Here is a 13,708-nt window from a genome sequence, read left to right as displayed (position 1 = left end):
GTGCAGCTGATGTGTGATGTGTCTTCAGGCAAAGGACTAACAGGAAGGTTTTGAGAGAAAAAAGAAGGATCGTAACAACATAAATCTGACTAAAGCTCGACAATGGCTGCATTCTGCAGTCTGACGATTATTCTCTCTGATTAGTTCTTTATTCAACAATGCTTTGGATTGCTCAGAGCTGGCACATAAGACAATGGAAAACCGGCAAATGTTTTCTGAATTACTAACATAAGATTAGGATTTCGAACCTGCTTTATTATGACACAGTGCTCGTACGGGTGGACAGAATAACAGGGGACACACTGACTGAGCTTTTTCTGCCATGATACCAGTTTCACGTTGAACAACACAACTTCTCAACAAGGTCTTTTTAGCCGTTCTGCTACTAGAAGTAATGAGACTGTGGAAAAATATATGTCAAATTATTTAAGAGAAAGTCCTGCATTGTCATAAACACCTGTACATATTTAGTATGTGCTGTGTTGTGATTTATGATCGCTATTCGACTGCTAAGATCAGGCTTTGGAAAATCAGCACTCTAACTTTCTTTAGTAAAAACAAACTGGCCTGAGGCACTCATTAAAAACTTGTTTTTTAAAAACCTGAAACCAGGAGAGTTATATGTGTGCTTGTGCAAAATGCTTCTGGTAACCGTGTGCACTTTGTTTATGTACATGCTGCTAAGTGTGTGTGTGTGTATGGGTTTATGTAAAGGCATGTGTGTGCATGCTTTGTGAGCAGCCTGTGTGTGTGTGTGTGTGTCCTTTCCACTTTATCACCCCTTCGAGGCTTCAGTGTATCTGGCAGAAGGCCAGTCTGCTGCCGACTTTGATTTACATGTTAAAGTTGTCTAAATCATCTCTGATACATGTTTAATGACCAACAGCTTTCTACACAGCCACCATGCCAGGCGCACACTGCCAACCAAACACAAAGGTATTTACCACTGTAAAAATAAAGGCCATTTTGATAATGAACGGCGGATAAACGGTGAGTTTCTACCTCACTCCGCGATGCCGGCCAAGTTTTTGTCGAGCAGTGAAAAGACATGCACTCCCCCACGGGAGGCCTGCCAGAGCCCAGCACACATACAGAACAGCTTTCAGGGGAGTATTTTTGAAAATCGGAGCCAAAGGCACAATCCATTAGAGGACTGGGGAACAGAAACCACTCTTTAACATGGGTTCATGCAACCACATGTGTCCTGGCCTTGCCTCACATGCCAACATCACTTTGCTTCATTGAAGGAGCCACAGTGTGGAGCGGAGGCAGGGTGCGTAGCAAAATTAAAATGTGCATTCATGTAAGTAAGGAATAGCAGTGTGGGTTTAGCTCTACATACTGATGTTAGCTCATTGTGCTGCTCTGTATAGTCTACATACATGAATAAAAACCGACCCTGTGAATCAAAGAGCTTTGGAAACTTATCCTGAAATGACTGTTAATTGTGAAACACGAGGAAGCGCCAGCCCTGGCCTAAAGCTGATTAGAATAATCACCAAAAACTGATCCTCAGCTTCCGAAGTCTACCTCCTCTTCCCACTTCTCAGTGGGTCACTTGCGTTTCCTTGAGACGTAAGTGATCGAAGAATGTGTGTTTGGTCTTTGCGCATTTCCTCCGATAACAGCAGCAGGTGCTTTAAAATGCTGAGATGAGTTGTGTTTGTCAAGGTCAAGACTGCACTTTAAAAACAGTCTTCTGATAAGTTGCATGAAAAGTGAAAGAGTTCAAATAACAACGTTATTGACTCACAGGGGAATACTGTTATTTCACACCAACCTTCGCAAATCTGCTTCAGTTGCATTTTTAAGGCTTATTTTAAAATGATGAGGAGGTTTATCCTGAAATTCGGTCCATGCACGATATGGAGACATCAATAACAACCAAAAGCAATGCAGACACACCGTGCAGCAGGTAAAAGATTCACTAGATTGAAGTTCGTCTTGTTGGACCAAATTCACACACAGACATTACACTCGAACCGTTTCGACACACACGAAACGCGTCACTCGCAAACTGAAGTGTGGGGAGTTTCACACGCTGGGATTTCTGGGAACAGAAGTCTTTCCTCATTCCCATCTTCCCGATCACACTTCAATTTCTGAGCAGTAAAGCAAACAAACTGGTTTATACACTCGTTGGAAAGGATCCGATTCTTCTCCTCCACGAATGCAGTTGCTTTCCACACCCAATCCATTTTTAAATCAATCCAGAAGATAGTCTGCTTCTGCTTAGAGGCATTAGTGACGTCACTCGCAGGCGGTTACTTCCTTTGTGTCCGGTGCACTATGTGTTTGTGTTGGTGTGTGCAAGCTACTTAGCTTTTCTTTGTGATGAGGAATGCTGCAAGTGATCTAGTTGTGCGTTCTCAAGCTTTCGCATGTGCTTGCTGTTAAATCTTTCACCTGTGCAAATCTGTGCGGGCGCCGCCAGCCCTCTGTATGCATGATTGGGTGTATACTGTATATCTGTGCAGCTCTCTGCGACTGTTCGTGATAAGGTACACAATCCCACAGCAAGACAGCAATTACCACTCCCAGCATTGCACGAGGAACTTTGACCTCTCTTTGTCAAATGTGCTGTTTTGGATTTTATCCAGTTTAAATAAAGACGTACAGGAGCAGGGTGGACGTATTAACTTCTTTGTCCCTTAAAACAATTGAGAATGTTACTGTTTGGTTAAAATTGGCTGTAAAGATCCACTGTGATAAAGACACAGACTTTATTGTAAGTGGTTTATAGGAGTGTGGGCTGTGTTATCTGGATTACTGGCAATGAGAAATGAAGAGTCAACTATTCTGTTATTGCAAGGGTTAAGTTTCTGGTTGTCTCTTGAGAAGATGAACAGGAAGGATAGAAATAAAAAAAAAGTAAAGGCATAAGAGAGGTAAAGAAAAGAGCAAGGAGAGGTCAGGACTTTCCCGTTTGTCTCAGTCACCTGTGCACACACATACCGATGGAAGCGCTCCGGGCGACTGCGAGAAGCAGAGAAAGGCAATTAAAAGAAAAAGAAACGATCCGTGTTCAGAGTCCAAACAGGAGACGGTGAAGTGTGACAGAAAACACAACTTAAGATGCAGTCGGGCGAGTCAATCATTTTCCAGACTTATCACCAGGAAACAAACACTGATACAAGTTCTGGGATGTGATGTTGATAGTGCAGCAGGTCAATGATAAGTATCTGTGTGGTTTTTATTTTTCTCTAACAGCCAGTGAATCACAACATTTACACTGTGCTATCGCAACGTGTTATTTCATGATTTACTGGCAAGGATGTCAAGAATCCTTGTGATGCCTCCCAACAACTGACTGTCACTCTGTAAAACACTGGCTGTATTTCTTCATACATTTGGACCCAGTGACACCTTATCATCGACGTCATGTGTCTGGAAATGTGGGGATGCAACTGACAAGTGGCTTCTATGTGACAACCAATATAAATTGGGAAAGGTAGTAGTCCTGGTGCATGTTTTGACCTGAAGTGACCTCTGCTTATCTCTGGTAAACAACCAACTTAGCAAATCTGCTTCATGCAATTACGCCTAAATTCAAAATTATGTTTTCCATGACTGGATGATTTCACTGTGGGTTTTATTTAGGAAAATTAAAGTGAAGCAACGATAAAACTAGTGCTTGACCAAAGGATTCACAATGATGTTGATCAAACAAAGCAGTAACCAGCCAAGGTGGTCGTGTTGCTGTGAGGCCTTTGAGGCGCCTGTGGGTGGGCAGGTCCAGCATGGGTGGGCAAAAGTGTTGTTTGTGTGTGTGTGTGTGAGGTGGTGAGCAAGTATGACTCAAATGAGTGGGGCCTATACAAGTGTTATGGTAATGACGCTACTGTAGCAGTTTTTTTCCTGGTGGGGTCCAGACCTCCGCGCAAGAATGAAAACAGCCACTTCAGAAAGCTGACAAAGGTGTTTCTTTAAAGCTAAAGTTAGAATTTAAAGGCATTTGAAGCATCTGTCTGGAAATGTGCCTGGACAAGAAGGGGGGGTAAGAATAATATAGCCAGCGAGGAGAGGGGAGCTAAAAATGATCATTTCAAAATAGTTTCATGGCCGTTTGGTTAAAAGTTGCATTTAAATGACATCAGTGACGTGAAAGTCGCTCCTGTAAGTGTTTCCGTGGATGGATGAAGGCCTCTCTGTGCAGCTACTGTTCTGGCAGATAAGTGTTTGTTGGTGTCACTGGCTCTCACAATAAAAAACACAGTGTTGACTTCTAGGAACCTTTCGTGCTCTGGGCATTGAACACGTTAGCACAATAATAGGAAACCAGTTCCAGTTTGACCGGGCAGTTTGGACTTTTCCAAGAAATTGTTACGTACAAATAACATTGTTAACACGTTCACTAATTGTTCCACTGAGTTAATCGCTGATAAACAAAGATGACATAACAAGTGCCTTCCTCTCCACAAAGTGCCTCTACGCATCCCTCTACACACAGAAGATGACTTCGATGAATCCGGCCTCGTTTGCTGAGAGCTAATCGACTTCAACTCAGGGTTGACGGAGCTGAAAAGCCTCGCCGCGGCTTGTGTTTCTCGACATGCTCTGAATTTGCCACCGAGCCGAAGCCATCACTGTGCGTTAGCAATGAGAAGCATCTCATGAGAAGTGCCGAACGCTGCCAACTCTTGAGGCCAAAGAACCCGTTTGTGATCTGAACCGATGGGATTCTTTTCTAGTATTATGTTGCTTTCAAATACCTTCGGCTCTCTGAGAATCTAGAGCAGGAAGTGAAGTCGTTCCGCTTCTTACCGACAACTACACACCTTGTGCCATTTGAGAGTGTCAAGACTGGGAGCTGGAACATTTTTTAGTTTTACTAAAACCTATCAAAGAAATTTCAGGGGATTTCTTCGCCTTTGTTGTCCTTGCAGAAATATTTTAGTGACAGTTTTATGAAATGTAAAGAATTTAAAAATAGGCTGTTAGTGAGTGAGTGAGTCGACAAACAGCCTTTTGAATTTTAAAAACCTCTATCTAGTTTTTTCTCCACTGTCCCTGCTCGTTCATAATATTTTGGAAGCACCAAGGCCTGGGATCCCGTGTTTTTGAGTCAGTGGAGAAACACAATCCTAGATTGGACATATGTTTTCATAACATTCATGCAAGATTTTTATCTCCTACTACACTCCGGGAGGTTAAGCTATCTAAGACATTATTTTTGGAAACAGGAGTTCTGTCTTTTTGTCCAAACAGGACAAGCTGTTAGTGCTGAGGTTGGTTATATTTGGATCTGTGAGGTTGGAAGTGAGATGCTGAATTTCAGTCATCAAGATACTGAAACAATTAGGATACAAGGATTGACTTGTTTCAAAACGATGACTCATCCTGATGCAGATCCAAACATAGTGCGTTTGGTGACTCATCCGTCTTAAGTCTAATTTCTCTGAGTCCTATAATGTCAATATTATGGTGATGTAATCTAGCAATTGAGCCCACCTCTGCTTTCCTAAATTGCTCACCTCCTGCTCTAAACAGGCCACACTTAGACCAAAAACAACAGCATTACTTAAAAGTCAAGGCCTGAAGGAAAGATTTGACCGGCTGCCTGGCAGGTCCATGATTTCACCTCTTTACTTGGAGATTTTCTTATTAAGGTTTTCCATTCGGCATCTGCAGACCAGGCCAAACCCTCCCTTAGAGGCTGCTTCATTGGTTCATGGATGACCTCTGTCCACACATGTCCAAGCTTCTAATGAGGTAGTGTTATGCTGTGAAACGCAAAGCCAAAAAAACTAGCATCAGTCCGGGGCTCACTGCAGCACCGAGGAAGTGGAACATCAACCGTAATGTTTATAGTGGTTTTTTGATCTACATGACCTATAATGATGGGCTGCGAGGGGCTGGGACAGAAGGGCCAAAACCACAGTGTTCCTCACAGTCAATGAGACATGAGGGAGACAAAGAGACGGCCAAAGCCGAGGTTTACAGAGAAAGCGAGGGTTCACGTTGGTACAGAAATGAGAGCTGGCGGAGGGAGAGGGGGGTCTTGTTACCAGGTTCAGAGTCAAAACACTGATATTAGAGAGAGAACAAGTATATGTGTGTGTGAGGGAGGAAAACACTGGAGTAGACAGACTTTCGGCTGATACCAACAAGCCCTCCTCCTTGTGCCAGGACAAGGAGTTTTTTGCTCATTCCCAGGGTTAGACCAACTGAGAACGGTCCATCTAATCAACCGCTGGGCAATTAAGTAACAAATTCATCATCACCATCAGTTTACGAACATGCAGTATATCATACCTGGAGTAACACATACAACGTGCATGTGCAGGTTTTCTGGCTCAATTTGGGAATGTTTGCAAGAAAGACGACTTCCCTGATTAGATTACATCTTATCAAACTACTAGCTGATGATTTTTGTGCTGATCGATCGACAGGTTTAGGGCGTCTGTGATATGACTGTTTACTTTTAATAAAACCTGATTTTAATTTTGTTGCACATTGAAAAGCTTGTCAAGGGAACTTTGTTGTTGTTTCCATGTTTCCATTACTTACCAGGACTGGAATGCTGCATTCAAGGCTTCCTGGTTTTACAGGATGTGTGGAGAGCTAGAAGAAGTGGGTGCTTTTTTTTTCTACTACTGAATAGCTGCTGCAGAGCTTCTTATCTGAAGGAATTTCATCAGACTTTGAGAATGAATTTAATGCTGATTTCATTTGAATTTGACTTATTTTTACAGCATGAAAACAATCGCATTTGAATAAAGTAAATACAGTATCAGTGACATCATACTTCTAACACTGCTTCTGGCCTTAAAGCTTTACAGTCACCTTGAGAAGAACCTGGGAAAGTCTTTACCTTTTCCTTTTCTTTCTTTTTTTTTTTTTTTGTCACTTTTGATCCAAGTCGAGGTTTCAGCTGCAGTTTGATAGTTTGATGTTCCAACAGGCCAAAGCAGCTTCTTTTTCACCTCTCCTTCGGTTTGAAACTTACAGAAACTATGAGAAGGAGTTGATTACCATATAATAGAAGCCATATGGGGGTCTTACAGTGGAGATTAGAACTGATGGAGATGATAGCACCATAAATTCTAAAATAGTTTCTGGAAACTTTCATTTTCCCACAACTGGCACATTTTTGCATCCTTTGATATTCAGAACTAATATGCTGTTTAAAGCTCAACCGTGGGTGTTCTTACTATAAAATATCTGTAGCACTAAACGTGGGGATACTAAATTGAAGAAAAAGAAACTGGACTTTGATCTAATGTCATCAAACTCAATTTGAGGTATGTAAACGTCCAGTTTTACAGCATCATTTCTTTAGTCCATAAGGCTCAGTATTTCACCTCAGTGATGACCAAAACAACATAAACTGGGCTCAAAAACCTAATTTCAGTTTTTTAAAATTAAATTAACACCAGCCACAATGATCAATATGCAGTATATTAAGATGTATGTTTTTAAACCTGCTTCTGTATGTTTTACAGTAGAGACAGATAGATACACTTTTTATTGCACGTGGAGATAGAAGTAGATAAAGGTTTCTGAACAGAATTTAAAATCAAATGAAAATGATCATCAGTTCTGTTCACCAATGAATCATGTAAGTCAATTATTGGACACAAATGGTAAAAACTGAAATATCAGAAGTTGTAGTTCACGTGACTCTGCAGTCGACATGGTGTAACAATAGAAAAAACTGAAAAGATACTATGGTTCCCAGGTGCACAGAGAGGTTAACAGCACTGATATCTCTTAACAGATGTAGTAGAAGTCCATGAGGAGTTTCAGGGCCCTCAAATCTCACGAGTAGCATTTATCAGCACTTTATAGCCATGTCGACTGAGCAAACACAGTGATAACACAGTGCAGCACCAGCTGTTTGTGCGCGCGCACACACACACACACACACAGCTGTAGCTGCGTCCTAATGTGCATTCCAACGTGGGAATGCACATATCCTGCTTTCACGTGTCGAGCTGTTAAACCAAGGTGTGTGTGTGTGTGTGTGTGTGTGTGTGGTGGGTCTGTGTATCTGTACTCATCAGATGACGTAATGCAGCAGATTCCTCTGTTCTGTTTGAAAAGTACAAATAATCTCTATATTTGGTGTTTTTGGAGAATTTGGGACTCACTTCACTAGAGTTTGAAATACGGTTCATGACTTTGAGCAGCTTCAAATATAAAATTTAAAGTATTTTATTTCTCTTTCTTGCTGCTGATTCACCATTTAAAGGGACAGTCCAACATGCATTTCATTTCGAGGAGACCTTTCTGTTGGCGATAAACTTTAACATTAAAGCCATCAGTTTTGGAGTTTGACCTACTGATATTAAAAGTTTGGGGCTCTGCTGCTTCAATTGTGATCATTCGGTTTGTCACTTGTGAGTCTACACTACTGTGGAATTGGTTTTCAAACCCTCAAGCTGCGTATTTCTGGACCTCGTCTCTTTTATGTACAAGGCTCATTATCATCTGCTCCTGTCTCTGTCCTTCACTTTTCTCTCTGTCTTCTCACTTTCTCCTCTTTCCCCTCTCTTCCCTGTGATCACTGCTTTCCTTTTCATCTTCATCCAAATGACCTGGCCATGGAAACACAGAGTGTGCACGAGAGTCCAATGCAATAACAGCACTGTGTCTCTTGCATGTGTCTGCACAAGACAAATAACGTGCGTAGAAAACACCTTTCTTGGTGGGAGATTGGAGATTCTCTTTCTGGGGATAAATCTAACATGTATCATATCAGAGTAAGTTTTGCAGAGCACTCAAAAAAGCTTCTTGACTGAAAAGTGTATGTTTGTGTGCACTGTGGTTTTAAAATTTCATGACACAATTTAATCTTCAAAATGTTTTAATCCTCTTTAAGCTGTGAAGACATGTTAAGCAAGGCCAAAATATATTTCTCTTTCGCCTTCTTCCATTAACTGTTTGTTTGCATGCATATTTAAACCTCTTGTTTTCTCACTATCTTGCTGTTTTTATATATAAACATCTTATGTAACTCTGGAGATATGCCCAAGGACTGTTTAGATGCACAGGGCACACACACACACACACACACACACACATTACCAAGAAATCTGTTAACTTCTAAGTTTCTACCTCATAAAAGGATTTAAAAAAAAAAAAAAACTGCATGTGTCACTGCTGAAAAATTCGTCCCTCCCTCCAGCCCTAAAGCTGACTGTAACTCAATTCTCCGACGTGGACTTGAACCATAACACACAGAGACTGCAGGGGGGCGGGAGGTGAAAAGACAGACAGAGAGGAAGAGAGAAAGAAGGAAGGTGTGAGAGAGAGAGAGAGAGAGAGAGAGGGAAGAGAATTGTGTATTTTGGCAATGGAGTCTGGTGTGGGAGGTTTATATTAGTGGCTTTGAATTAAAGCTAAATATTTGCAGTGAAAGATTGGATTTTAGTCAAAATTGGCTTCTAATGATGAACATGCGTGTGTTCATGCACCTGTGTGAGTGTGTGTGTTTGTGTGTGGAAGGGAGGGTTAAAGTTCAAATATCTGTCTCCCTGTTTCTCACACAAACACACACACACACACTCTGCGACATGAAACCCCCCTGTGATGCACACATGTTGCATGTCTACCCCTGAAAACACATCACACATTCCTATTCTTGTCAGGACATCCACTGATAACGTGGTGGGTACAACAGCTGAGGCCACTCAGTAGAGTGAAATCACTTTATGTTCACTTTGTAATAGCACTGTTTTCTACAAGGTTTCTCTTGTGCAAAAGGAAGTTGGTTACTTTTTTAGCCGGTGCAGATCCCACTGTTCACTTCTACTCACTTAAAGTGAGTATGTCAAGTGGATTAAAATATAAAAATATATATAATAAAGTAAAAATACCAATATCGCTATACAAATTTACTCTAATTTGCATTTAGAATTCTACTTTTGTAACAAAAACTAAGCTACTAAGTAGGATCAAATGTATTTTGATGAGTATTTTGAAGTACACCCAAAACTTAAGTTAAGTAAATGTTAAGTTAATGTATGTCATTACTTTTAACTACTAATATTGGTGTTTTATATTCAACAGACAGTCACTGCAGATTTATGAAAAGCATATGACATTATGTAACGCCGAACAGAAACTCAAACAGTATGTGGCCTAGTGGTTGAGGTGCATACCATATGACCACAACATCCCTGGGTGATTTCAATTAAGGGACCATTGTGTTTCAAACCCCTCTCTCTCTTCTCATGTTTCCTGTTTGTTTCTTCAGCTATCACTATATTATTAAGGAATATATATATATATATATATATATATATATATATATATATATATATATATATATATATATATATATATATACACACATATATGTATGTCTAGCAATATGTTGTTTTCAAATTAAGGCATTTTTGTTTGATGGATAAAAGGAAAGACAAACAAGAAATGCTGGTGCTGAACAAGTTCTCAGAACTGGAGCAGGAAAGGTGCAATTACAAACCATTTGCTTTTTTTTACAAAGTACAAATGGAGTCTGAACAGTCAATTAACCCCTATAATGGGGTGCTGTTATAGTCACAATGTACCCGTATTAGAGCATGAAGCGAGCTACATATTTCTGTCCAAACCTGAGAGAAATTCACTTCAAAACAGCTGCAGATTAAGTTTTTGTTTTGTTTTATCAGTTCATCGAGTTACGCAGCTTTAACCCTTCACCCCGCTGTGACCTTACACTCACTAATCCTCCCCAAACTCTGACGTGAATCTGCACCAGAACGCGACATCTCGACTGCACAGACACACGCAATAGCAGGTAGCACAAAAGAAAATGGCACAAAAACCCGCAATTTCTGACTGTCAGCAGCCATGAATCAAGTTTTATTGCAGATACCAGCAAGTTTCCCTTGAAACCAACTCACTGAAACTGCAACTGTAGGAAGGATTCTATGTGAATCCAGAGTGACAGAATCCATTCATTGGACAACAGCAAAACAACACGCACCCACGAGACCAGGAGCTTCTGTGTTTGCACGTATTTGTGTGTGTGTGTGTGTGAGTGCTGCAGCACTCAGGCAACACTGGAGAATTCCTCTTGAATTTGTATTGTTCCATGCACCTTTTGTCTAAGTCAGGCTGACGTGGGGGCGTAACGCTGCGATTCAAAGCGGGGCCTGTTTCTAGATTAAAATAGCTTTCACATGACAATCTGGGGGTTTCCCCACATGCAGATTCATAGCTCCGTGTTTGTGTTTGGTCTCTGTCCAGTATCATCCCTAAACTATTCCTTATGTGATTTCCTGCCTCCTCTGACGCTTCACCACAGAAACACAGTAACCAAACCGTTGATCACGATGCTACAAACTGTTAAACTAGCATTAGAGCAGTGTATACTGAGGTCTGCATTATTTCACTACAGCGCTGCAGCTGACTTCAATGATCCAGCACTGTTGCTTTCATGCAAATAAGTCAATCAGAAACAGACATAATATAAATCTGATGTATCTTTGTTTACTGTTTCCCAGCTCAAGAAAGACATAAAGGGGTTCAACGATTTAGCAAAATCCATTAAAAGCTGAGAAAACATGTTGAAAGATGTAGTTTTTAGCAGGTCCCATCATTAGAGAATAATGTTATGTATCTCAACACTACAAAGCTATCTAAGGCAGTGTGTCGGTGTATCCAGTGTTGGTTTCCCCCGCATGATGATAATTTGGCTTTGTAACCAAAGGACTCTAAACTAAAACATCAGCACTGAGATGTTTATATAGCAACTTTATAACTGCTCTATCAGCAGTGGCATTTATCCTAAAACTGATACAACTTCCTAAGAGCCAGATATGATAAAACATGTAGCAAAAAGCTGGAGATACCTGGACTGACCACTTGTTGCTTTTGTTTTTCTTAGTCACATTTGCTGACGCAGGTTTTTTGTCCTTCTCACATTAAACTGTTTGTTCGTCACAATTCACTTTTAGTACCTCACTAAAAGCTGGGCGTCTGAAAGTTTTCAATGAAAACTAGCTGGAATAAAGTCCAACTTCTCATGTCATTTATCTTCTCCAGCCTCTACACGGTGTAAGAAAGCGTGGCAGAGACGTGCTCAGGTTTCGTGTTTCAGGGCTGAATTATCCTCAGCTCTGGTGCAGGACACGTGCTTGATTGAGGTCTTTAACAATGCACAGCTGTGTGACTTATCACCCCAATTTCTAAAGTGATTTTCCAGCAGGGAGGGGAAAGTGCCACGCATTGCACATCTTCTTAGGCACAGTACACTGAAGCCAGTCAGTCTCCCCGCCGTTACAGCTTAAACCGGCCTCCTGCAGGGGTTCATCATCAGGATTGTGCTCCATCCTTGCAGATTTTACCTTTCCTTTCCTTTCCCTTTGCCTTCCACCCTGAGCAACCATGAGGACTAGCTTTGAGAGTAATGAGTTCACTCGTCATCATGGACTTTCCCCTGCTGGGACACTTAACGTTTTCTCCAAGCAGCAGATTTCACTTAACAACAGGACAGATGACCTTGTCATTTTTCACTTTCAGTGCAGGGACAGAGGCAAAGCTGAGTGATTTGCAGAGTGACCAGTCAAAGCTAAGCTGAGCAAACACTGCAGTAAATCTGCTTGTCTTGAAGCCTTCAGCGTATTTTTCCAGCTGTGAACTACATACACATTTACACCTACACTAGTCCTAATAGTAAGTGATTATTCCAGGTCGGAAACACAAATCGGACTCCCAGCCTGACTGACCTGTACATTGTACAGTCTACCCAGCCGTGCGCTCCCGTCTCCGTGTGCTTTCTACCCACATGGCTCCAATATGTCTCTTTACGCACGTTAACTTCGACAACTGCTGCTGGACGGACACATTACTTATTCTCTCTGCCTTGATTTCCTTTAAATTTCGGATTGCAATGTTCAACAAGTCCACTCAGGTACGGCTGTTTTCTTTTTCGAGCGCCTGACAAGTCAGACACGGGGGCAAACTTCACCAAACCTCTTCTAGTAACCAGCGACTTTCCAAAGTGACGTTTCGCTTCATCTCTCCAATGTGTCTGCACAGGTTCTGTTCCTGTGGATGGTTAAAACTCGTGCCCACGGCTTTATAATGTGCACAAATGGGACTATTTGTTTTTATTTTGTCTGCAGCATCACTATAATAATACCTAACATTCAACTGTGTGTTTCAGCTCCTGGTGCTGAGTTGCGCATTTTGAGCCACTTTACTCCTTCACAAGGCAACTAAAGTCACCAAATGGAGTGAAGGGCTGCTTCTAAACTCTTAGGACAAGTGGGAACCAGCTCTTACCTCCGATATGGACATGTTCAGGTAGACAAAAAGCCCCGTAGTGGAGGCGATCTGCAGGACCACCACCACGATCACCACCATCGCCACCCACATCTTGGACGGCGCTTCCTTGCGCCTCGTCCCGCTCGGCCCGCCGGCCGGGACCATCATGTAGGTGGTGGACTCGCTGCTGACCGATCTGAAATAATCCTGGTGCTGCTGCTGCTGCTGCTGCTGCTGTGCGCTCGGAGTGGCCATGGCATTCCCGACGCATGAGTAGATCACAAAACCAAGGAACAACAAAACAACAACAGCCAACAACAGCCTCCACAGACTTGACCGACTGACCGACCAATCAGAGCAAAATTAGATCTCCATGTGTCTCCAAGGGTTTTTTTTTTTTTTTTTTTGTACTCTTTCGGAGCTCGGCGGGTGAAGCAGCCGGGGGAGGAGAGGAGAGGAGAGCAAAGCAGGAGAGGTGGAAGTTAAAGTT

At 41.8% G+C, this 13,708-nt stretch overlaps 1 protein-coding gene across 1 annotated transcript in view; it reads right to left on the bottom strand.

The window, feature by feature from the left end:
• The window catches only part of tnfsf10l (TNF superfamily member 10, like), a 43,375-nt gene extending 29,902 nt beyond the window's left edge, over positions 1 to 13,473 (bottom strand). Inside the window, exon 1 of the mRNA XM_026352870.1 lies at positions 13,237 to 13,473. Coding sequence (XP_026208655.1) covers positions 13,237 to 13,473 — 237 coding nt within the window. The remainder of the gene's footprint in view (positions 1 to 13,236) is intronic.
• Positions 13,474 to 13,708: the final 235 nt, after the last annotated feature.

This window comes from Anabas testudineus, chromosome 18 (assembly GCF_900324465.2).
Source record: "Anabas testudineus chromosome 18, fAnaTes1.2, whole genome shotgun sequence".
In the NCBI taxonomy this organism is placed as follows: domain Eukaryota; kingdom Metazoa; phylum Chordata; class Actinopteri; order Anabantiformes; family Anabantidae; genus Anabas; species Anabas testudineus.
Note: the sequence above shows the minus strand (reverse complement) of the source record. Positions and strands in the feature narration are given on the sequence as shown.